The sequence below is a fragment of the Triturus cristatus genome, chromosome 1_1 (genome assembly GCF_964204655.1).
Source record: "Triturus cristatus chromosome 1_1, aTriCri1.1, whole genome shotgun sequence".
NCBI lineage: Eukaryota > Metazoa > Chordata > Amphibia > Caudata > Salamandridae > Triturus > Triturus cristatus.
Window position 1 is genome coordinate 613219021 of NC_140579.1, and position 25488 is coordinate 613244508.

The 25488-nt window shown below is 45.4% G+C and overlaps 1 protein-coding gene across 1 annotated transcript in view; it reads left to right on the top strand.

The window, feature by feature from the left end:
* LOC146870712 (apoptotic chromatin condensation inducer in the nucleus-like) overlaps positions 1-25488 on the top strand; it is a 593254-nt gene that overhangs the window by 181949 nt on the left and 385817 nt on the right. The window contains exon 5 of the mRNA XM_085643796.1: positions 24834-24899. Coding sequence (XP_085499922.1) covers positions 24840-24899 — 60 coding nt within the window. The 5' untranslated portion in view covers positions 24834-24839. The remainder of the gene's footprint in view (positions 1-24833; positions 24900-25488) is intronic.

A 25488-nucleotide genomic window follows, 5' to 3' on the forward strand; every position in this document is an offset into this window, starting at 1 on the left:
CTTGATCACAATTCAGCTGAGCTCTGCTATCTGGTAGGTTAGAGTGCTTCTAGCTGTGCAGTTGACTCTCCACCTTCCCTCAGTTTTTTTATGAGAGTCGCACTTGGCCCTCCCGGGGGTCCATTCTCTTCTAGGAGCAAAGTCCTCAATGTTAACAATTGAGAATCAAAGGTTCTTGTTTGAACCCCTGACTGATGGATCTGTTACAAACTAAAACAACTCTATTATTTTGTTAATGCAACAATCGTATTCACTACTCATTTTTTTGTTTGTGCAACATTTAATCTCATAGGTTAGGTCTCAAATTATTGTTGTTAATTTGGAATCGCTGCTGATGGCTCGGTTTTGGGAAAGGGACCGTACGCAGCACAATGGGTTAGGTTAAATAATCACTTGGCTATTTACTGAAATCAGGACTCATGTTAAACCAACAGAGCGAGATTAGAGGAACGCAACCTTATGTGCAAGTTAAGCGTCATCAGGCCTCTTTTTGTCTGAATATCCGGACTGGCGGCGGCCAGGAACCTCACACTTAAAAAATGTAAATGCCATGGAGGGAAAACAAAGGCACACAGCTTGTTATCTCTTCACAGGTACTTAAGAGAGGCAGTTTTTGTCTTTGTTCAGTCCTCGTGTATAAGAGATGCATGCACTGTAAGAATGTCAGGTGTGTTGGTCTTTCCCAGTATTTACACAAATGACAATTTCAATACCACTATTTTATTTCTTTTATAGCACTAGGCAACCCAATGCAGGGTGTCATAGCACTTTACGTAACATACACATTATACATTGACAATTAATCATGTACATGTTTAAATCAATGTACAAGATGAGTTACACGAGACAGGGTTACAAGATGTAGGTGTCACATGTCCTTCATAGCTCACTGTGCTATATTAAAAGGATTACAATTTACAAACTGCAGGTAACAAAAGGATCTCTGTGTTAAAAGCAGTAACCAACTTTATTATCTACATAAAATAAAAATTTGTCATCTGCATGTTACGTGATGTGCTTTACAGGAGACACATTAAGCTTATAGTAATTAGATTCAAATCTGGGACTTCACAAAACAAAGATCTCTCCAACAAATGCGTTCACCTCCAGAGTTATCTCACCATTATTACTATTCCCTGAGATGTACTGGGCACCTTTACAGCAGATGCCTTAATCCATAAAATATTTTAAAATGCAGACTTTGTAACCAATTAAGCAGAAGAGATCTACTGCTATGCTTCTCCTTGTTGCTAATTTCTTTGTGATCGTGTTTAAAAAAATTAATATATAAGTTGAGGCCCAGATTTTGCGTCTGGGTTGCGCCAATGTTTTAGCACAACCCTGATGCCAAATCTCATTTGTTAAATCTCATAATGTGCTGAAATGTACTGGTTATATACCAGATGAACATGTATCTGATGTCACTTCTTGTGATGTCACATCCAGTGAGGTCACTTCCTGTTATGTCACGTGCAATGTCACACGTCGTGACATCATACGCTGTAATGGCAAGCGTCATGATTCCACTTGGATACTGCCTAACCTGGTTAGCCCCCACTTCTTTTTTAGGTCTCGCCTGAGCCAGCGCTTTAGCGCTGCTCTCGCGAGAGCTTTTGTAAATGGGGCATTTGGAAGTGCAAACTAGTGCTTTCAGGCCTCCAAATACAGTGCATGTGCGCCGGGGGCTCACCATTTGGCAGCCTGTGTCATTCATTTCGCGGCCGCTTTGATGTTCTCAGTGAGCCGCGCGACCACTGAGAACATCAAAGCGGCCACGAAAGTGCTCACCATATGCCAGCCTGCATGCCTCTCTCCCCTACCCCCTCCCTTATCCCACTTCCTGCTTGTTTTTTTTAACTGCAACCAGTTTTTGTCAATGTTTGGAAAAGGAATCATGTGCAAGTCACACATATATAGACACATATTTTAATTCACACACACAAAAGGGCACACAATCCAGCTGCATAAAGCAAAACAAGCATTGGCAAAGCCAACAAGTCTGACTTGTATGTGCTAACACATGTAGTACAGGTAGGCACACATGCAATTTGCATGCAATAGCCTCCTTAGGTCAAATCTTTTGTCTTTGCCAATGCTTGTTTGATCCAGCAGACACATTTCAGTACCAGTATCCTGGAAACAATGGTCCTTCTCAGGCAGGTTATGTTAGTAGATTTACCGCCTACTGGTGGCCCTAAAGGTCCTGTGCTTGCGAGCCGTCAGTGTGTGTTTACTTCAGATCCAACTCCTCCTGCATTCGTCCACTCCAGGTTTGGCAGCAGGCTTGGTGTCACTGTGCTGAGAGAAGACAGCAGCGTGCTGGCCTCGCCTCCTTCATCATTAGTGCTCCCCGCGAGCCACGACAGAGGGCGTTGCGGAAGCCGACGAGAGCGCGCGCCACTGGCTTGCTTGAAGGGAGCCCGTTTTCAGTGACTGTGGGCGCGTGATTTGTACAATTAGATGCAACTTGAAACGATTCAGCTCTCTGAACACTCATTCGATTTTATGATACTGGCAACGGAGGAGTGACCTGACATAATTTTGTTGCGTTTCCTTAGCAGCACAAAAACCGAGGCCTTCAATATAAAGGAATAGCTGAATTATTTATTACCCAAGTCAGCAGTTCTCATTACTGACCTCGGAAGGCTGATTGGCTGATACAGCTAAGAGTTTGATGGCTTTCAAATCCGTGATTAAACTACTTCGAACCCGCTCATCGACCCACCAAGCAATCTAGGCCTTTTGTTTTTTTGCATATTTATATAGCGCAAACTCGACCCGAAGGTATCGGAGTGCTTTACACGAGCACCGTATTTACATTGGCACGGGGAGATTAAGTGTTTTGCCTAGAATCACAGGATGTGGACGCGACCCCGAGGCTCGAAACCCTTGTTTCCAGCACCAAAGTCGGCAGTCTAGCCGACGGACCACATCCTCTCCCCTGATAGTTTGACTTGGCACCACTCTGTGAGTCACCTGTAACTTTTGTAATGCAACCCATTGCAATATTACAGACACACTACACATCACAACAGGTGTATTTTGTGTTAAAAAAGCTCTCTTGTATTTAAGTTAGTAGTCTTGATATCAGCACTGGAAGAATGAAAGGATGAATAGGCATAACGCTTTGCAGAGAAACAAACTTATTACTAAGGTGCTGATTTACAATTGTGCAGACAGCTTGTGCAGACAGCGTACTCTGTCACAGATGTGGCGGAATACCCTGTCCCCCAAAACCTTGCCCCTTCCACCTTATTTAGACTTGGGTAGACTGCCAGCTTTCGTTGACGGAGCCGCTGTAGGCTCAATCGATGGAAACCTTCCGCCGACGGCCTGATGGAGAAGGGGCCATTAGAGGAAAGACTTTCCACTCCTCTCTTTATTAAAGGTAAATCCTGCTGGTGAAGGACGAATAAAATAACAAGCATTTGCAATGAAATAGGTCTCGTAATTACGCGAGTTTGAGCTATTGGCATTATAAATGACAATGCCTTTTATTTATGTGTCTGTTTGTAAAACATAAATAAAAGGCATTGTTATTTACAATGCCAATAGCTCAAACTCGCGTAAATGCGAGACCTATTGCATTGCAAATGCTTGTTTAGGACTTGTGCCCTGCAGTTTGGTTTCAAAATTCTATCTCCTATACAATCCCTTTGGATGGTGCTGGGAGGCGGGTAGCACAAACCTTCCCTCTTCCTTTAGCAGAGAGGTGGGTCTGTGCCTTTTAACAATTTTTAAATTAACAGTCTCGCTGCTCAGCATCACTTAGGAAGAAATGCTACAGCGGCCCGCCCCAACACATTTATATTTCCTTTAATTGCACTTGATGATTACTGAAGGCAAATATCTCCAGCAAGCTGCATAAATAGTAGAGGGGAAGAAGGAAGGCTCTGTGGGTGGGCTGGTAATCGGCACAGCAGGCTAGTTTTTAGGTCTTGCCTACGCAGCGCACATGCGCTGCATAGGAGGACCTATAGCCGTCGCTCTTCACTTTTTCAAGCACTGCACTTGTGCTTGTGGCGGCATCCACCTTGCGGGAGGGCGCAGGGGCTTGAAAAGTGAAGCCTCTCCCAGGCGCGCACGCACCATTCGCGGACTCACCTCCTGCTCCCCCTCTCTCTCACAACAGTTAACTTTCGCAGCCGCGGGCCGCGCTTGTGTTTTAGCGCTTTTTTATTTAGTTTAGGGGAGGGAATAAACTGTTGAACATATGTTTCACGTCAGTGAAAACAGTTCTTAAGTTTTAAACCACAAAAGATTTCAGTTTCACGGGGTTCCCTTCCTCTCCTTCATAGCTCAATATTCACAGTCATCATGTCCAAGATGTTAAATTGTAAGAATTTTTTTGTAATTGATCTTTAGATACACTCCTTCTTTTACTGCTAACAATGGTATGATTATATAGAGCATGCCCCGCAGCTTTTCAACTTTGAAGCCCTATAAAACAGTTGTCGATATCTGACAATGAGACACATATTGCAGCCTTCTTGATTTTCATTGGAGTAAACATACTTACCTTTGCTTTCAATACTATTTCAGGAAAAACAGTTTCGCATTTACGAGTGATTGTAAAATACGTACTGTAAACATGTTTTTCTTTTAAAATTTCTCCTTTTTTTATTGAAAACGACTTGTGAGCTGGTGGACAGCAAAATACGAGTTTTGACCGAGTTGATGACATTTTATTTTTCTGTGTGCACTTTGGAATTGTCACTTAAGTAATGTGGCTAGGTTTGGAAAATCGATGTACTTTAAAATCTCCTGATAATAATTGTATTCGAGTAACAAATTCTTCCCAGAATGCATGTGGCATTCTTCTTTTATTCTTTTGTGTGCCCACATCAAGCAGAACTCTCAACGGGGTCGGGGGTGAATTGGCAAGAATGTGAACTTTTCTGTTCGTGTACCTGCCATAATTTTTACACATGCTTTCTAAAGTCTCTTGTTGATTTAATTTTCTTTACGTATTACACCCTATTTTAAAGGACACCCTATTTTAAAAATGGATACAATGAGAAGAAATGAGTCTGGGTAGTAAGACGTTGCTGATTCCACACTCTGAAGTAATAGTGTCAGATTATCTTATTAGCCAGTTCCTATGACAAGCTGGAAGGGCTGTGGCAGAGTCAGCCATGTGTATGACTCCCACTCAGTAGCAACATAAAATGATGTGGCCAACCTGCAGAATGTGATAAGGGCCCTTGAGTCTCCAACATCAAATCTTTATATGTTTTGTGCTGAATAGGGGTCCTTGAAGGGTTGGGGGAGGTAGGCATGGTGCAGAGTTGGTGACCTATCCTGTTCCATTCGTAGCACTGGAAATGCTATCAGTTTGTTGGCGAAACAATCCGCCATTTTGTTGATAAGCAGAAGTGGCATCTGGCAAAAGATATGATGCCCCCCTTTGATAACCAGCAATGATGGTGCTGTACCGTCCCTGGGGTCATTGTGCTGTAAGGGCAGTTGTTGCTTGGTGAAACCTTGCTTATTATATACAGGATGTAGGATCCACACCCCATATCCAAAATGCAAATGTCTCCTGATCCAATGGGCAACATGGGAGCATGGGACTGCAGCCTATTGACTCTCTGGGAGTGTGTCTGTTACCCACCCGTAACTGGCATTCAGCATCAGCCTATCCAACTGTGTTCAATGGCACCTTTACAAACCTGAGGGCCTACCTGGAGTTTCAATGTTGCGTGCATCTGCCCTTTGGCATTGTGACTTGGCGCCTAGAAGCCAATAAGATGTGTTCCTCTGGCCAGTGGTATGATGGTTAACTCTTCAGACTCAGCTCAAACCGAGGTGGGGAGCAAAGGCTGGTAGAGGGGCGTGGGGGACTTTTCCAAAGTAACTGCTGTGACTTCGTAACTCGTGGAAAGTTCTAGATGCGGGTTCTAATATGACATAGCACCAACGCCAAATTGGTATCATCTGGGTAGGTCTGTAGCATGTTTCCAAAAGTAAAACTCGCTTTATCAGTCAGTTACTTACATTACAGACCTTTTGCCCACGTGAAACAAGTTTGTAAAAGCTTGAACGAGGGAGTATGGCATATCACCACTCAAACAACCTGGTAAGATTGCGCATTGGGTTCATGCATCTGCAGCATAGGCCTGCAAATTATGCGTGTGAATTCTGGCTGGGCTGCCTCAGTCTTCCATTCTTCCAAATTTGGCCAAATGAGTACCACTTGGTGACTTAAATCAGTTAAAAATGAAAGCTTAAAATCTTAAAATACTCCTATAGTCTACTTGAGTTATTTTCCTGAGCAGGCAATGTCTCTTCGTCAACTTAGACAGGGGTCTAGCTATCAAGAGTGCAGCGGGTGCTGTGGCACCGGGGCTGGAGGACCGCAGAGGCACTCTGGACGCTAGCTATGATTGTATTTTTACCAACCATTGGCAAGGGAGACATTTTCCTTGCTTGTACCTAGACCCATGGCGTCCTTTATGCGCCATTGGAATGCATGCTGTCTTATATGGAGTGACACAGGAATGGTCCCTGACTTCTAGGGGCGCCTCACGACTCCTGTTGTAGATTTGTGCAGTGCGGGCCGGCTCAGCGGGCCTTGTACTTTCCATAGGACTAACCGGAAGGGTGCATTCGCAGATATGGGCACCAAGGGTTTATCACGAGCCTACACTAGGGTGACCAACCGTCCGTAAAGTTCACGGACAGTCCGTAATTTCGGCCGTCTGTCCGTTGTCCGTGAAGGATTCTTTAAAAGCTCATATACCCAGCAGCATTGGAGAGGCACAGTGGGATGGCAACCCTCACACCTTCAGCCCTTGATGAGCTGTTAAGAGGTGCTTGAAGGTGACTGAGAGGGAGGGGCTGCAGCTTCAGGAGCAGGGGCATCTATTCAGATGCAAACAGCCTTGAATGCGTCATGTGTCATGTCTCTGCAATTTAGAGGGGCCTCACACATTCCCTTTCTGCCCAGGGCCCCAAACATCCTAGAACCGGCCCTGATTACCCTGAGGCAGCACCTGGTTCTCTTCACTCACAAAGCTTAATTACTGTCACTAAATTGTAAGCAAACCTAGGTTCTGCAAACATGCAGTCTATAATGTAATAAAATAAAGAAATGGCACAATCGCACCCACACTGATTAACAAAGTATGGAGGCCAATCAGTTAAATCAGTTCTCTTGGAGTATCTCCTTTAAGTACTGTACATCACAGTGGGGGATGGCAAAACTAACATTTTGGAAAGAGAGACTGTCTTCTCGTTGTCTTATCCAGGAGGGGGTGAGGAGCCCTACCCCACCCTGGAAGAGACCAAGATGATACTAGAATACTGCATGCCCACCCTGGTGGATCCTGTTCCCCCTCCTGTGATGGCTCCTGTCCCCCCCCCCGTGATGGCTCCTGTCCCCCCATGTGGTGGCTCCTGTCCCCCCATGTGGTGGCTCCTGTCCCCCCCCCCCCCGCCTGTGATGGCTCCTGTCTCCCCTGTGGTGGATCCTGTCTCCACCCTGGGTGGCTTCCGTGCCAGTCCTGAAATGGCTCCTGCAGCAAGGGTGAAGTTCTTGATGGGCCTCTTCTCAAAAAGGCTCAGCTCAAAATTAATATGAAAAGATGGGCGAGTGAGTAAGTGAAGGGATGGGTGGATGGCTGGATGAATTCATGAAAGGGTGAATGGATGAATGAACGTTTGAATAGATGGATAATGAGAGAGGATGGATGGATGGATTGAGTGAGTGGAGGGATGGATGAGAGAAAAGGTAAATAGCTGGATGTATGGGTGGAAGGATAGCTGGATGGGTAAAAGGGTGGAGGGATGAGTGAAAGGATGGATGAGTGAAAAGGTGGATGATGAGTGAGCGGGTGGATGGATGATTGAAATGATGGATGGATTAATGAATTGATAAGTGCAAGGGTGAATTGATGGACGGATGAGTGAAAGAGTGGATGTAAGGATGGATGAGTGAGTGAAAGGGAGGGTAGATGGACAAAAGGATGAATAGATGAGTGAAGGAGTGAAAGGATAAATGGATGAGAGAAAGGATGGATGAGTGATAGGGTCAATGGATGGATTCATGAGTGGATGAGTAGATGGATGGGTGGGTGGATGGAAGGAAGGATGGCTAAGTGAAAGGGTCGATGGAGAGAGAAAGGGAGGATGGATGGCTGACTGAAAGGGTGGATGGGTGGAAGGATGAGTGACTGGATGGATGGATGGATGGATGAGTAAGTGAAAGGATGGCTGGATGGGTGAAAGGGTAAATGGCTGGATGAGTGAATGGATGGATGGGTATAAGAGTGGATGGATGAGTGTACAGATGGATAGGGTGAAAGGGTGGATGGATGGATAATGGATAGATGAGTGAAAAGATGGATGAAGGGATGGATGAGTGAAATGATACATGATGGATAGGTTTGCAAATGGTTGAATATGTTTGGATATGGCTGGGTTTACTTATATACTATTGCGCGACCTCCTCTGATGTGTCTGTAAAACTTACCTATTGTCCTGAAGTTTTGTCCTGAATTTTTACCTCCTGTCCTGAATTTGTGTCCTGAATTTTGACCCTTTGTCCTGAATTTTTACACTCATCGTCCTGAATTTGCACCAATGCCAGTTGGTCACCCTAGCCTACATGTGTAGCAGCGCCAGAGCTCAAGTCACATAAATAAATATAAGAGTGAAAAAGGCAGCCCACGACAGTACACTGTTTTGTGGAGACACCACCCAGCATGAACTCCGCGCCACTGCCCACAAACAAACACTGCGACAATTAGCGCAGACTGCTGTGGAGTCTACTATGGCGACAGCTGAGGAGAGGTGGGGGCTTAATTGCTCACAATAAATTAAAGCCCGCGATACCTTCCCATTGAGTGACGTGGGTAATGTGCTACAAGTCTCAGTGCTTCCAAATGGTACACCCCATTGATCTCCGGAGGGCAGGCTGCGTGCTGGACAGGAGAACCTGATAAATGGGTTAATTGGCGTCAAATGGCAGACCCTGGCAAATTCTTCATATCGGGCAGTGTGGAGTCGTTTGAGATGAGGGTCCAGTAAGGACACTTTATCCGTTTGTACGCGCACACACACACTGTTATAGTGTGTGTGTGAGGGAGAGAGCGAGATACCATGATGTGTTCGTAATTCCAAACAAAATCTCTGAATGACAAGTCTCAGAGAACATAAAGAATCACAGACCGTTCCGTGCTGGGGTTAATAGGCGTGATTGATTTCACATGGCGCGAGAGTTACTGATCTTAAACAAACAAACGCCGTGACTGTTGTGGCTAGTACAATTAATGGAAAATAATGCACCCGCTGTAGAATACAGTTAATATGTAACGCTTATCATAAGACCCCCTGTCTCAGCCACTTACGTGACCCCCCCCCCCCCACCCCCTTCTTGGGGTTTACAGCCTTGATCAGGGCATACACCCAAAGTGAAAGAGTGCTAAGTTCCGGTTCAGAACACCCACTTTGGTGGTACAAACCACAGACCAGAATAATGTCTGAGAGTCTTCAGTTGCAACCCCTCATTCTCCTGTTTCAAAAGAGACCTGAAAATCCATCTCCTTAACAAATACTTTCCTGACCACTGTCAACTAACCTAGACTTCAATATCCGAGTTTACTCCTCTCTCTTGACATTCAAGGATAGTTGGTGACCGGACTGTGTTAACCACCTTATCTTCCATGCTGTATTTTATTTATCCCTGGTTTTGCTTCCTTACTGCCTGCCTACTATGTAATGCAATTTCCGTCTGTTTTTCTTTACAGTATGTATGTAAAGTGCTCTGATACCCACGGGTCAAGCTAGCGCTATATAAAACTTTAAAAATAAATACAAAATAAAAAAAATGTACAAGGAAAAGCATATTGAAGCAGGAGTTGTATCAGCAACAGGGCTTTCAGTGGGTTAAAAAAACACTAGGGGGGTCTCTCAAAGGGGCGAGGCCGATGCAGCTAAAGGCGTGGCTTAAAGCACCTAAGCTAAACAAGCATTAGCATAGCCAATAGGTCTCGCCTTTAGGACCTTATAAATGTTTAGCCATGCAACAGTTAATGTTGTTGCACCAAGGATATTGTGCTGCATTACTAAATACTTATACGGTCCCAAAGGCGAGACCTATTGGCTATGCCAATGCTTGTTTAAAAGAGCAATTGCCACTTTCTAGCCCAAAGTAGCATTTCAAAATCTCCATCAAGTGGTTCTCACCAAGGCCGTAGTAATAAAGTGTCTGAGTGAGGCTGTCCACCCTCCAGCATTCACCGCCAAGACCGCAGAGGGGTAGGAGTGTCTCGGAGCTGGTAGTACTTGACCTGCTCCTTGAGAGGATGTGGTGGCTGCTACCGATGTCAAACCAATCCATAATCTGGCATCAACAAACGAGGCGCCGTAACAAGCCTTTGTGTTTGTTAGTGATGCACCTTTCATATGCTGCGCAGCTACACTTATCTGTTGTCACAGTGCTTCTATCTGTTAATGCCCCGGTTACTTACCGGTAATCTTCATTACTCCGAGTCCTTGTCTTCCTCGCCACAGTAATCACCAATGAGCCTTCGGCTCCCACAGAAACTCCAAGTATAAATTTTACATTCTAGTCTTCCTCTCCCTCAAATATGGCCCCTGACCACACAGCCAATCCCATAAAGGGACACAGAAAGCACCTGAACGACCTGAGAAATCAAGCCGTAGACATGAAGCCAAGAAGAGGGCCGGGAGGGAAAGGGAAACTATACTGTGGCGAGGAAGACAAGGACTCGGAGTAATGAAGATTACCGGTAAGTAACCGGGGCATTACCTCCTCGTCCGTCTTCCTCGCCACAGTAATCACCAATGAGCCGATACCAAAGCATATCCGCTTCATGGAAGAACAGAGTCCACCAGCAAAAGTCAGCAGCAAAGCAAAACTTTATTACAAAAACAGGAAAGAGACACAGAGAACCTCCAACCTACGGGACCCCGGAACCCAGCACAGAAGAGGCAAAGGCAACCAAAGCACCCCCCAATCCGAAGAGGGTAGCGCGACATGAAGGTATGAGGGGAAGACCAAGTGGCAGCACGGCAAATATCCTCCATGGACACCCCCTTGAAAGCGGCCCAGGGGACAGCAACCGAACGAGTGGAATGCCCCTGAACAGGAAGAGAAGGAACCAAGGAAGAAGAACCGTAAGCCAACAGAATAACGTCCTTAATCCAACGACTGAGAGTGGAGAGGGAAGGACGCAAACCCCTAAGGGACAAACCAAAATTCACAAACAAATTGTCCACCTTGCAAAAAGAAGAAGTCCAATCTAGGTAAATCAACAAGGCGCGCCGAACATCCAGAATATGCAGCAACGACTCATCCTCAGAAGAGGGATCAGGACAAAGAACCGGAAGAATCACCTCAGCAGAACGGTGAAAAAACGAATTCACTTTCGGAACAAAAGTGGGGTGAGGACGCAATACAACACGATCCTCCAGAACACATAAAAAAGGAGCAGACCTCAGGAAGGCACCCAACTCCCCAATCCTCCTGGCAGAAGCAACAGCCACCAGAAAGATGACCTTAAGAGTTAAGAACTTCAGTTCAACCGACTCCAAAGGTTCAAAAGGAACCGACTGCAGCGCACGCAGAACCAGGGGAAGATCCCAAGGAGGAGAAGACAGAACAGGACGGGGACGCTGAAAGGCCAGAGACTTCAACAGCCTAGACACCAACGGCGACACAGAAACCAAAGGAAGAGCATGAAACGCCCGAATGGCATCCCACTGTGCACGAAGAGTAGAGATGGCTAACCCCAAATCAAAACCCTCATGCAAAAAATCAAGAACGCGGGCAGGATCCAAATCAGACAGAGAAAGACCGCGCCTAACGCACCATGCAGCAAAGTTGTCCCAGTGTTTGGCATAGGAACGCAAAGTAGACGGACGCCGGGATCGCTGAATAGCATCACACCCCGAATCAGGGAGTCCCTCTCAAGAGCCAGGCCCGCAGACCCAAGGACCGGAACACCGGAAGAGGAAGTGGAGGCCCCATCAGAGGAAAGGGATCGAAGGGCAACAGCCACCCCGAGCCCACCGCCAACTCCAACAAGAGGGGAAACCATGGGCGGCGACGCCAACCTGGTACAATCAGAAGAACAAGGGCCCCCTCCCTCTTGATCTTCTGCAACACAACGGGGATCAGGGGAACAGGAGGGAATGCGTACAACAGGCCTCGCGGCCACAGGAAGGTCAGAGCATCTATCCTCCATGCCTCCGGACATGGCATAATCGTGCAAAAGTAACGGATCTTCGCATTGAATCAGGAAGCAAACAGGTCCACAATCGGAGACCCAAACCTCCGTCGCAAAACCCTGAACTTCCGGTGCGTCAGGGACAAGGAACCCATGGACGGAAAGACCCTGCTCAGGCAGTCCGCAACCACGTTCTCCTGACCCGGAAGGTAAACAGCCGACAGCGACTTCAGGTGCAACTCCCCCAAGAACAAATCTTGTAACTGAGGGAACTAAGTGAAGGAACCCGGCAGCCCCCCTGATGATTGAGATACGCCATGACCACCTGATTGTCCGTCCGGACCTGAACATGACGACCCAAGAGAAGGTTCGAAAAGGCCACCAGACCCAACTGGACAGCCTTCAGCTCTCTGTAATTCGATGAACAAGACCTCACAATCGGATCCCAAAGACCCTGAGCCGAAGAGTCCCCCAGAGTAGCACCCCATCCCAAAAGGCTGGCATCTGTAGTGAGGACCCGAGAAGGAATCACTAGAAAAGGACAACCCCTGGAGAGAGGAACCACGTCCAACCATCATTCCAGGGCCACCCGAACCCCCACCAACACAGGAATCAGGTGATCGAGATCCTGAGAACAGGGGTCCCAATGCAGCAAAATGTGGGATACCACGGGATACATGTGAAGGCAAGCCCAAAGAACCACAGATAGGGAAGCGGACATGAGACCCTGAACCCTCAACCAAAGTCTTGCATGCTGGTAAGGACGTGACAGCAGGGATCGAACAGCACACAGAACGGATTCCATCCGAGCAGGTGGCAGGAACACTGATCCCAACAGAGTCTTGAAACGAGCCCCTATGAAAGTCAGATCCTGCGTAGGAACCAGGGATGTTTTCCCCACATTCACCAGGAAGCCGTGCTGTTCCAGGACCTGGCAAACCCTCTGGACATGGACCACCGCCTTAGAAAGAGAAGAAGCAGAAATCAATAAATCGTCCAGGTAGGGAAACACCTGAATGCCCTCCCCATGCAAATGACCAATGACAGGTGCCAGAACCTTCGTAAACACCCTGGGAGCAGAGCAGAGACCAAAAGGCAATACCTGAAACTGGAAGTGCCGACCCAGGACACAGAACCGCAGAAAACGCTGAGTGGCGGGATGCACAGGCACATGGAGATAGGCGTCTTGCAGATCGATCGACGCCAGAAAGTCTCCCCGAGAAATCAGAGGGAGGATCAACTTCAGAGACACCATCTTGAAAGACAGAGGAGGAACGAACCCATTCAGCCACTTCAGGTCCAGGACAGGTCGCAAATCCCCCGTGCGCTTGGACACAAGGAACAGGATGCCGTACACCCCCAACTCCCGCTGAGCTTCCGGAACCGGGATCACAGCACCTTTTGCCAGAAGAGAGTTTATACCGGCCAAAAGCGCCACTTTCTTGAGAGCCAACCTGGGGCAAGGAGTGGATCTGAAATAGTCTGGAGGATCCCGGCTGAACCCAAGGCGAAAACCCTTGGAAACCACCCGAAGGACCCACTGATCTGACACAGTCATTCTCCAGGACTCCAGGAAGAATCGTAGCCGACCCCCAACCGGACCCTTCCCCAGGGAAACAGAGTCATGACTTGGAGGGAGCAGAAGCGGAGGATTGAATATTGGAGAACCAGGACTTATCAGTGGAAGGGGCACCCTGTCCACGCCCCCTACCACGAAAGGGCTGGTGTACACAGCCCCTGCGAGATGGTCCAAAGGCACGGGTATTACCAAAAGAACGGAAACGCCCAGCCCGATCCTGAGCCAGCAGCTTTCTATCCTCCGCAGTTTTCTTCACCATATCCTCCAAAGGAGGACCAAAAAGCTCGACACCAGTAAAAGGAATCTTCATAAGCAAAGACTTCTGGGCAGCATCAGCCTTCCAGGAGCGCAGCCACAACTGGCGCCTAGCCGCCACAGAAGAACCAGCCACAGAAGCAGCCGCACCCAAGGCATCAAAAGAGACGTCCGAAAGGAGACGAACCTGTTGTTCCATCATGGCCAACGTAGAGGAGACATCCTCGCCCTGGTCCAACAGTTCAGCCAAGGACTGAAAATCCTTCAGTAAGGACTGAATGGTATAAGAAGAAAAAGTGGCAGCCCGGATGGAAAAATTTGCAGCAGAAAAAGTGCGCTTCACCGCCCCATCCACCTTCCGATCCACAGGATCCGCCGGGGAGGAATCCTCAGAGACCACAGACCCCTGAGAGGACATCGCCGCCATCAACGAATCAACCTTCACCTAGGAAGGATACTTGGAAGAAAAATCCTGTAAAGGGTAACGTTTTGCCAAATATCGAGGGAAAGCCCCTCTATCAACATCCTTCCACTCAGTCTCCAACACCTTCACCACAGAAGAATGCAGCGGAAGATTATCAGGATCCAGACGCTGATACTGCGCAAAAAAATCATCCTCCATCGGAGCAACCGAATCAGGAAATAGCAAGTTGGAGCGAATGTGCCCCAGTACGTCTTCAAGATCAGCACCCTGCACAAAGCGACCTCGAATCTCCACATCCTCCTCAGCGTCAGAACCAACTTGGGAGGCCGGATCCGACCTGAGCTTTTTAGAAGGAGGCGCTGTCAACTTGCCACGCAAGGCAGTAGACACAGCGGAATCAATCTTCTGTTGGAGTACAGATAACGAAGGTAAAGCATCCTGAGACCCAGAAGCGACAGCCCCCAGGCCAGGAGCAACAGAATCATCAGCAACCTCCATCACACACCAAACGCAACGCCGCAAAGGAAGAACCATCAAGCAGCAACAACAACGAGAAACAGCCCCTTAAATGGCCAGCAGGTGCAAGGCAATACCAGTACACGCCCCCAGTATGCAAATAAAAAGAGAGCCGGAAGCCCGCGCCCCTTAACGCACCAAAATCGCCACCGAAGACCGTTCTGGATGCTGACACAGCTCCCAGACAATCGCCGAGGAAGTGCCACAAACACAGGGCTAAAAGTAAGTAAACAGCGCATCGTGATGGAAGCGCGTAGAACAGAGCGCCGACCGCAGTAGTCCGCTGAAGCAGGACGCGCGGTCGGCAGAAACCCAAAACCTGCCTCGTAAGTCCGCTAAAGCAGGACAAAGAGGCGCAGCCATAGAGACGAGGCGGGACACCATACGACCCGACCGCCGCCACGCCGGCTTCGCATAAAGCCGAAACCGGAGAGGCACGTTGGAAAGGGGGACACAATAAGATAACAAAAAACAATTACATGCCCCCCCCAACCAAACGATCACGGGGCCCCCGAGTCCGCTAAAGCAGGACCGCCGCCCCACACTCACCTGACTAGCAGGAATCCCAGCACTCGGAGCAGTGCAGAAACAAAAAAACAGGTCGTTCAGGTGCTTTTTGTATCCCTTTATGGGATTGGCTGTGTGGTCAGGGGCCATATTGGAGGGAGAGGGAGACTAGAATGTAAAATGTATACTTGGAGTTTCTGTGGGAGCCGAAGGCTCATTGGTGATTACTGTGGCGAGGAAGACGGACGAGGAGGTAATGCTGTACCTTGCATCTATATCTATATCTGTTGGCACAGGCTCTGTATCTCTTTTGGGCCCCTTGCATGTAAAGAACATTTTGCCCTCAAAGTCTTTATTATTGATTAGACAGAACAATTGCAAAGCAGTTTAAAACCATTATACATATTTGCCGAGTTTCCTGAGTGCGGTTTTAGTGTAAACGATGCCTAATGTACGAGAATTCATATGACCGTGTTAAAATGTTAAAAACAGTGCAACTATGAAATGCTTTACGTTTCACGAGACCCTTAGCTTTATAGTATATATTTTAAAACATCAAGAGCATGATAGTTAAAAGTATTTAAACAATCTCCTCTACCCCTGCTGCGTTTATAACTGTTTGTTTACTTGTTGGAGAAACTTTGTTGTCCTGCAAGAAAGCTGCAGCGACTGGCTGTTCAACAAAACCATCACGGCGGGTTGGCAAGATCTTATCTGGAGTAACCGAAGAGCCGGAACTAGAAATTGTCGTCTCAATTGAGAGAGCAATGAAACACAATCACTCCTTTACAGGCAATATATTTGTTGTAATGACAGATCTGTGGTTAAGGGTTATAGGTATAATGGCGCCTCAGAGAAAGTGCACAACAATTCTCATACTTCGCTTATATGACGGTGCTGTAAGGCGTAGAGAAACCACACACTCTACAATGGTAAGCAAAAGCTTGGCAACAATAATTTCTAAATCCTCAGCACACGTAGATAGTATACATTTTCAATGTATATACTGTAAGGAAACGTCAATACAATAAGACCAGAACACGAATCATATATGAGAAGCCTTCTTCTTGTCTTCTTTATTGTTTCGGATTGTTCAAGCGAAACATCAAATCACAGCCAACACGTGTTTCGTCGCAATGGGAATGTAGTCCCACGACTTTCTCAAGGCTGTGTAAATGGAAATTATATATCACCTAGTGACATAGACTGATAAGGGTACATCAACAATAACCAATAGATACTTTTTGCAAGACAGAGAAACTGTAGAAATTTGGTGTTTGATGTCGGAATTTTTTTTTTTTTTTTCACGTCTATGTGAATTAAAAGTAGAAATTAAAGACTTTTGTAATATAGGAACCGAAGAAATGGAGAGAGAAGAAGACGTAACCGTGAACTTTACGTATGGTGCCTACGCGTTTTGGACGTCAAGTGAAGTGGCACCACTGATCAATATTAGAGGTGCGACATGGCGGCAGAAAGGGTCACGTACAAGGCGAGAGGCTGCCCCAAAAAATTCACCCGGGTGTGGGCCCGATGGCGGAGGTATCGCGGCCTGGAGAGAGGGCTCTAGCGGGGTGGTGGAGCGGAGGGGGCCGGCATGGTTCATGCATGACGTCTATAGTTCTAGGGCACAGACAGTGGTATATACGGAAGACGCTGGTGTCACCCGCAGCATAAGTCCGAAACAGACTTCCGATGTGATGAGAGAGAGGTGGGGGCGGAGGGCGGGCGAGGTGGGGGTGGTGCTCAATATTGACCTGTCTGTTTGGTTGTTTTACTTTGTGTGTGGCTGTAAACCAAAAATACCAATAAAAATGTTTATAAAAAAAAAAAAATATTAGAGGTGCGAAAATAAACCTTAAAATCGCATGCCAACCGGTGCAGATTCCCATTATAAAATAGGCATAATAGCCTAATATTTACCTATCTTCTTACTGAAAGCATTTCTGTTAAGTGCAGAAGAGGAAAAATTATCACAATCTCATAATGGGCTTCTAACAGTAAATATCCATACTATCGTAATGAGTCTAAACGGGAGAACCTACTTGAAATGTGGTTATACTTCCGTCCCACATGGGGGTCTGATGTCAAAGCGAGGAGTGGGGAAAATTCTATACTCCTGTAAACACAGGGCTCGTGTGCGGCACAATTCTGAAACAATGAAACGTACGTACATCAGTACTTCTCCAAGGTATCAGTAGCCTCAGAAAGGCATATACACTAAAACAAATGTCAATGGAGTAATAACCCGCAGTAGGGCTAAACAAATGTTTTCTAATAAACTGGAATCCAACATCTTGACTAATTCAGTTTTAAATCAAGTCTCCAATTCGTTTCCATCATTACAGTTATGTCGTTAGACAGAACCAACCGTCCGCTCCGGATACACGAGGACGAGGGCACGGGATACGGGCTGATATCGGAGGTAAGGGGACGGTTGGTTCTGTCTAACGACATAACTGTAATGATGGAAACGAATTGGAGACTTGATTTAAAACTGAATTAGTCAAGATGTTGGATTCCAGTTTATTAGAAAACATTTGTTTAGCCCTACTGCGGGTTATTACTCCATTGACATTTGTTTTAGTGTATATGCCTTTCTGAGGCTACTGATACCTTGGAGAAGTACTGATGTACGTACGTTTCATTGTTTCAGAATTGTGCCGCACACGAGCCCTGTGTTTACAGGAGTATAGAATTTTCCCCACTCCTCGCTTTGACATCAGACCCCCATGTGGGACGGAAGTATAACCACATTTCAAGTAGGTTCTCCCGTTTAGACTCATTACGATAGTATGGATATTTACTGTTAGAAGCCCATTATGAGATTGTGATAATTTTTCCTCTTCTGCACTTAACAGAAATGCTTTCAGTAAGAAGATAGGTAAAAATTAGGCTATTATGCCTATTTTATGATGGGAATCTGCACCGGTTGGCATGCGATTTTAAGGTTTATTTTCGCACCTCTAATATATATTTTTTTTTTTATAAACATTTTTATTGGTATTTTTGGTTTACAGCCACACACAAAGTAAAACAACCAAACAGACAGGTCAATATTGAGCACCACCCCCACCTCGCCCGCCCTCCGCCCCCACCCCTCTCTCATCACATCGGAAGTCTGTTTCGGACTTATGCTGCGGGTGACACCAGCGTCTTCCGTATATACCACTGTCTGTGCCCTAGAACTATAGACGTCATCCATGAACCATGCCGGCCCCCTCCGCTCCACTACCCCGCTAGAGCCCCCTCTCCAGGCCGCGATACCTCCGCCATCGGGCCCACACCCTGGTGAATTTTTTGGGGCAGCCTCTCGCCTTGTACGTGACCCTTTCTGCCGCCATGTCGCACCTCTAATATTGATCAGTGGTGCCACTTCACTTGACGTCCAAAACGCGTAGGCACCATACGTAAAGTTCACGGTTACGTCTTCTTCTCTCTCCATTTCTTCGGTTCCTATATTACAAAAGTCTTTAATTTCTACTTTTAATTCACATAGACGTGAAAAAAAAAAAAAAAAAAATTCCGACATCAAACACCAAATTTCTACAGTTTCTCTGTCTTGCAAAAAGTATCTATTGGTTATTGTTGATGTACCCTTATCAGTCTATGTCACTAGGTGATATATAATTTTCATTTACACAGCCTTGAGAAAGTCGTGGGACTACATTCCCATTGCGACGAAACACGTGTTGGCTGTGACTTGATGTTTCGCTTGAACAATCCGAAACAATAAAGAAGACAAGAAGAAGGCTTCTCATATATGATTCGTGTTCTGGTCTTATTGTATTGACGTTTCCTTACAGTATATACATTGAAAATGTATACTATCTACGTGTGCTGAGGATTTATAAATTACAATATATTTGTTGGCAGCAACTGCTGAGCTTCAACCAGTTCTTGAACTGCGACGGTTCTTGTTAAGCGATGGTTGAAAATTATTTTGTAGGAAGGATGTAATCTTTCTGAAATTGCTGTAGACAAGGTCATGTCTCTGTTATAAAAGATCAAGACATCGTGTCTAACTTGTTAAAGATCTCAGTTTTACTGTTTACTTGATAGCTGACATATGGTGTCCCTAGATGGAGACTGATGAGTCAACTATCGTATCTGACATGCCCATGAATTACACTGTGCTGGCCATGAATGAAATTGAGATGGGAGACATATTATGGGTTCACTGGGAGTTCTTTCCTACATTGATGTCTTGGATACAACAAAGAGTAGACTATCTAATCAGATGTAAAAGAAGGAGTAGTGGTGAAGAACTGGCAATAGAAATCTTGCCTCCTTTGACCCACTGCATCCCTTTCACGCAAACAAGGAGCCGCCCGATTTCTACTTGAGCATATTGGCATGTAGGCAGAAAAGGTATAATCTTCACAAATGGTGAGCTAAGGTCTGCATATGTCAAGTATCTTGAAAATGACCAGGATCACGTTACCAACACTTATTCAGGATACAGAGAATGTATTACTTTTACTTATATAACACACATATTTATAGCATTTAGTGAACAAAAAGTGGTATAAAAACACGTATATAACAGGGAACCTTGAAATATGGAAGTATTTCATGGTTGCCAGTGAAATAGAGATTACATCTTGATAATGACTGCCTCAAACCCTCTATGTAGCTTTAACATTGTCAGTGCTTTTGAGATTATGTGGCATGGTAGATCAAATTACGTGGTAAAGTGATCTGATTATGAGGCAAAAAATGCTAACTATGTGGCTTTCTCTGCAAGTATTATTTTCATCCATCTGAGCCAGAAACAACATTTGATGAAATCTGCAAATTTTTAAAATTATGAACTAATGCAGTATATCCATAATTATGTGGGCAATACGTCAGCTTTAGAATCACATAAAAGCACTGACTTCACCATTGCCGATTGATTTAACAACAATTTATTCATGAAAGGAAAACAAAACCTAAACATACCTATACAGATCTATACATATATACATACATATTGGTATTTTTACATCAGTTAAATATACAAAAAGTAACTGCATAGTAAAGACGTGCGAAATAAGCATTGAAAATGTTCTTGCGATGTAATGACTCGTGATGCGTCTCCTGCAAAGTATTGTTCCCCAATGTTAAGTCTGCGAAGCAAAAGTCACATACCAAACTGTCTCAAGGACCAATTCACACACATAGAAATAGGAGTGAGTAAGATAGACGATTGGATAGTGACCACGAGCCTGCCAGGGAGAGGTCAGCAGATGATTGCTGCGTGACGATGTAGGAGATTTTTTCTTAGAATCATATTTGTTGACAATATTGAAAACAAATCATTTTTGTGATAAATTTGAGATGCAAATGTTAATATGATTGAGCAGAAACAAGTTTAATATGAAGTGCAGAAGTGTGTTTATTAGTGTAGTTTAGTTGTGCCAACTTTTCATAAATTCATCGCTTTGGTTAACATGGATGTTGTTTTGATGCTGCTCATCTTCCTCCGAACTCATTCCTCTGCGATAACTTCTCCCCCACCTTTACAGGCTCCGCAGAGCTTGAGACGTGCTGATGTAATTGTATTTTTCCATTGTGCATGTATTGTAAATTAACTATTTAGTGTTCCTAACTGTTGCAACTACTCAAGATTCTTCTATCCTTTACTGAATTGTTGCTGGGCTTAGCGCTCTTTGGCTGCTTCATAGACTATTGTTCAGAACTGTTGCATTTTAGTTGTGTGTTGCCTGTAAGTTACATTTTCATTGTTTGTTGTCTCATGGTGAACCAGTCTATGTCAATTTTGTTGTTGTAATTCACTGATAATGTTATTACAGGGTCACATGTTTTCCTGTAAGTTTCTAGAACAGGAGGAATATTTTGAGTGAACTCAAATAGGCATTATATTGCATGTATTGGATAAATGCGAACATACTACTGTGGCCCAGGTCATTCCAACCGCCAACTATCTGGGCAGTGCGCTTAGAAGCATCTACCCCTTTTGAACGTGTGTCAATGTTTTGTACTGTTGCTACGTTTCTGTGTGAAGGCTTCTTTCAGTAGTTCACCAATGGCTGCTTCAGTGATTTTTCATCGTACAACTCTGATTTTAAACATTGCTTGTGGTGTCACGATTTGCTCCCTGTGCTCACCACCAGGGGGCCGCCTAGTGGGGCGTTCCAGTCTCCTAATAAGCTTCCAGACCCTCCCCTGCATGCATATCCTGGCTTCCAGTCATTTGGACACTTATTGGGAATTGACATCCATTCCCAATCAATGGTTTTGTGAAAGCCAGCCTGCTCATACTTGAAGCCAGCCTGCTCATGTTTGGAACTCCACTACCTAGAGTCCCCTGCACACTGCTTTGTCTCCACCCCTGCAGGCCAAGGATGGGTGGAGGAATTCAGCTGACCTGTGGCTGGCTGCTGATAGCCTGCTCACACCTGATGCATGTGATTACTGTGAGCTCTTTAGAGCCCCAGCTCCCTTCAGCCCAAGGTTGGTCATTGTAGCTGTATACCTGTGAGACAGATCCTTGTTCCAGTGTTTCCTGAGCCATTGATATCCTTGTTTCCTGAGATTTAGTTAATCCTTGTTCCTTGATTCCTGAGCTATAGCTATTCCTTGTGTCTGAATTAGCACTGCCTGCAGTGCTACCTTTTTTACTGAGCTATAGCTATTCCTTGTATCTGAATTAGCACTGCCTGTAGTGCTACATTGTTTCCTGAGGTCCTGAGCTATAGCTATTCCCTGTACCTGAATTAGTACTGCCTGCAGTGCTACATTGTTTCCTGAGCTATAGCTATTCCCTGTACCTGAATTGGCACTGCCTGCAGTGCTTTCTTGTTTCCTGAGCTGTAGCTATTCTTTGTACCTGAATTCAGTGCTACCTTGTTTCCTGAGGTCCTGAGCTATAGATATTCTTTGTTCCTGTTCCTGGGCTTCCGCTTTTTCTTGTTCCCGATTTGCACTGCTTGCAGTGCTCTCTTGACTCCTTGTTTCCTGAGCTGTAGGACTTTCCCTGTACCTGAACTAGCACTGCCTGCAGTGCTTTCTTGTTTCCTGAGCCGTAGCTATTCCTTGTACCTGAATTCAGTGCTACCTTGTTTCCTGAGGTCCTGAGCTATAGTTATTCTTTGTTCCTGTTCCTGGGCTTCCGCCTTTTCTTGTTCCTGATTTGCACTGCTTGCAGTGCTCTCTTGACTCCTCGTTTCCTGAGCTGTAGTAATTTCCCTGTACCTGAACTAGCACTGCCTGCAGTGCCTCCTTGACTCCTGAAGCTTTAGCATTCCCTGGTCCTGAACCAGCACTGCTTGCAGTGCTACCTTGACACCTCAAGCTTTAGTAATTTCCCTGTTCCTGAACTAGCACTGCCTACAGTGCTACCTAGACTCCTGAGCCTTAGCTCAATTCTTGTTCCTGCCCCAGCACTGCTTTCTATGCTACTTTGTTTTCTTGATTCCTTAACCTGCACTATTCTAGTATACCCTTGTAGCCTCCCCTTCTGTATATCCTTTTCCAGTCCCTGCCTTTCTTCCCATTACCTTGGTTCCAGTTCTAGTTTGCTGTCTTTCTATTCTGCTGTCTTGCTTCTGTTGCCTTGTATGTTTGTTACCTGCTTTCTGCCAAGTGTGCCCTGTGATTTCCTTCTTTTCCTGTTAAGCACTCCTCCTGTCTAGCTCCTTGTCTATTGTGCTTGTGTCTAGTTCTACCCCCTTGCTGTTACTGCCTTGCGTGTTCCTGTTTGATCGCCAGGATCCGTGGGCACAGCTGACTATCTAGGTGGTGTTTCTTGTTCACTGTGAGTATTGTCTTTGAGTTGCAGTTATAACATCACCATAGGTATCAGCTCCACATACCCTGCCTTGGCATGCTTATCCTACAAGTGGGTATTTGCAGTCAGTATCTGTAAGAGCAATTGTGGGTGGGAAACTTACTGAGCTTCAGTCTTACCGTGTGGAGCTCTTGAGTGCTTTACCCCACACTCTCCTTAATTGTTAATGTTGTTTCATATGTATGTCTTGCACATTTGTCCTGGGTGTAGTTATTCTGAATGCTCAATTGCCTTGTGAGTGTCCTTCCTTCCTGAGTCGTACACCTCTTGTTCACTTGTACAGTTTTCCCCTTTGGATCCCTTTTTCTCCTCTGTCTCCCTGTATGATCCAGGGCAGCGCTGTACTCCTCTTTCTGTGTATGTTTTCTACCCAGCTCCCAGTCCTTGCCCAAGTCCCTGACTGTGTTCCCCACATAGTCCCAGACCGTCCCTGACATTTAGCACCCCTTACCTCAATAAGTCTAAGTTTTCTGGAAAGTGCTTGGTTGTAGGATGAAGTGAAGTAGAACTTTTGTCAGTACTTACTATTTACACTGACTGAGAGATGCTTTGTCTTTGCAACTTCGAAGTGCATACTAAAGTATATTTAAAAAAACGAGATGTTGCCACGGGATGTAAAGAAAGTCGTAGTTTATTTTAGTAAAGTAGGTAATCAATTGCCACATATAGTTCCCTACGTTCTAGGCCTGCTTCTTGGATGTTCAGGGGAAAGTGGGCTCACCTTCAGTCTCATGGAGGTTGATTGGGGGAGAATCACGTATAAGCTTTTGTGGAGAGTGGTGTCTTCTACTTTCTCAGATGTTGGGGTCTTGGTTATCACAAAGGTTCAGAGAGAATGCAGTGTCTTTCAAATGTCTTGGATGTTCACAGAGTATTGTGTCATATAGTCTTCTAGATTAAATGAAGAGTACTGTCTGTTCTCATGGACGTTTTGTGATGAGGAGGTCCTCTTCATTCTCGCATGCTCAAGACAGAGGGTCTCTTCTTTTCTACTGGTTCAGAAGAGAAACGTTTCTCCGTCTCCCCTTCTGTCTCATGTATACTTGTGGATGGTGGTCTTTCTTTTGGTCTTCTTGTGACAGACGTAAGAAGTGGGCACAAATAAGTTTAGCAATTAATTGGAAAAAATACTGTTACGATGAAGAAATGAGTGTCTACATATGTGCAGACAGAATAATGATTACTTTCTTTTGTCCAGACACCTTAAGGTTTTGAGTTGTTTTAGTGAAAGTGTAGTGTGGTTGTGATTAAAAGTGGATGAATGATGGAATATTAATATTTTATATTTCATCATACATGATGGGATGTGTGATTTGTTTTGTACATTGTATATGGAATTGCAGTATAAAGCAGCATTTTTTAAAATAAAAGTAGTGAAGTAATGAAATGCATTAATACAAAGCGGATATCAATTCGTTTGTGTTGTCTTGTCTGCTATTTCTCTGATTGATTGTTTGAAACAGCATACTAGTACAAAAGAACCTGAGAGTAGGCAGGGGTTTCTCCTATGTAAGGGCTGCTGAATACTTCAGTGTCTCACCTTAACCTTCTCGCTAATTTCAGGCCCTGATGCTGGAGAACTTACAGAAGAAGTCAGCCTTGCATACCACTTACCAGCCCAACTCCCAGGTAGGACACAAGAGATCGATTGATCAGCCCGAAGCCTTGGGGAGGGTCATGGGGATCGAGCATGAATTGCAGAGAACACCGATCCGTTATCTCTGTAGCTATTCGGTGTTTCTTACTAGGTTGGACTATTAAAACCTCATCAGTGGTTCATCAAACTTACTGTGTTATGGACGCGGTATGGAAGGGATGTGAGAACATTAGCTGCTGTGAGGTTCCTGGAACGGCATTTGTCCTGGAGTGTGAGCTGGGCAAGGAGCTGATGGTGGCATCTGGAAGAAGCTAATAAACCTGTTATATATACTACTGTCCATGTTTACATGCTCCAAGAGATAAAGGAAATTCACAAGCTTTTTTTCCCCCCGAGATATATTTTCACTACACTCGAGTTTATGCAGAGGGATTTAATTATCCTCCTCCTTTGTGGGTGTTTGTGTTTTTTAGGTCTCGCCCTGGCGAAAGCAGCGCATGCGCTGCTGTGCCATGAGAGGCCTTTTGGAATCGATACGATTCCAGCGTGCACGCGGGGAGACAAACTGAGACAGAAGATGTGCACGCGGGTATTGGACCCTTTACTGGCGGCGTGATACAC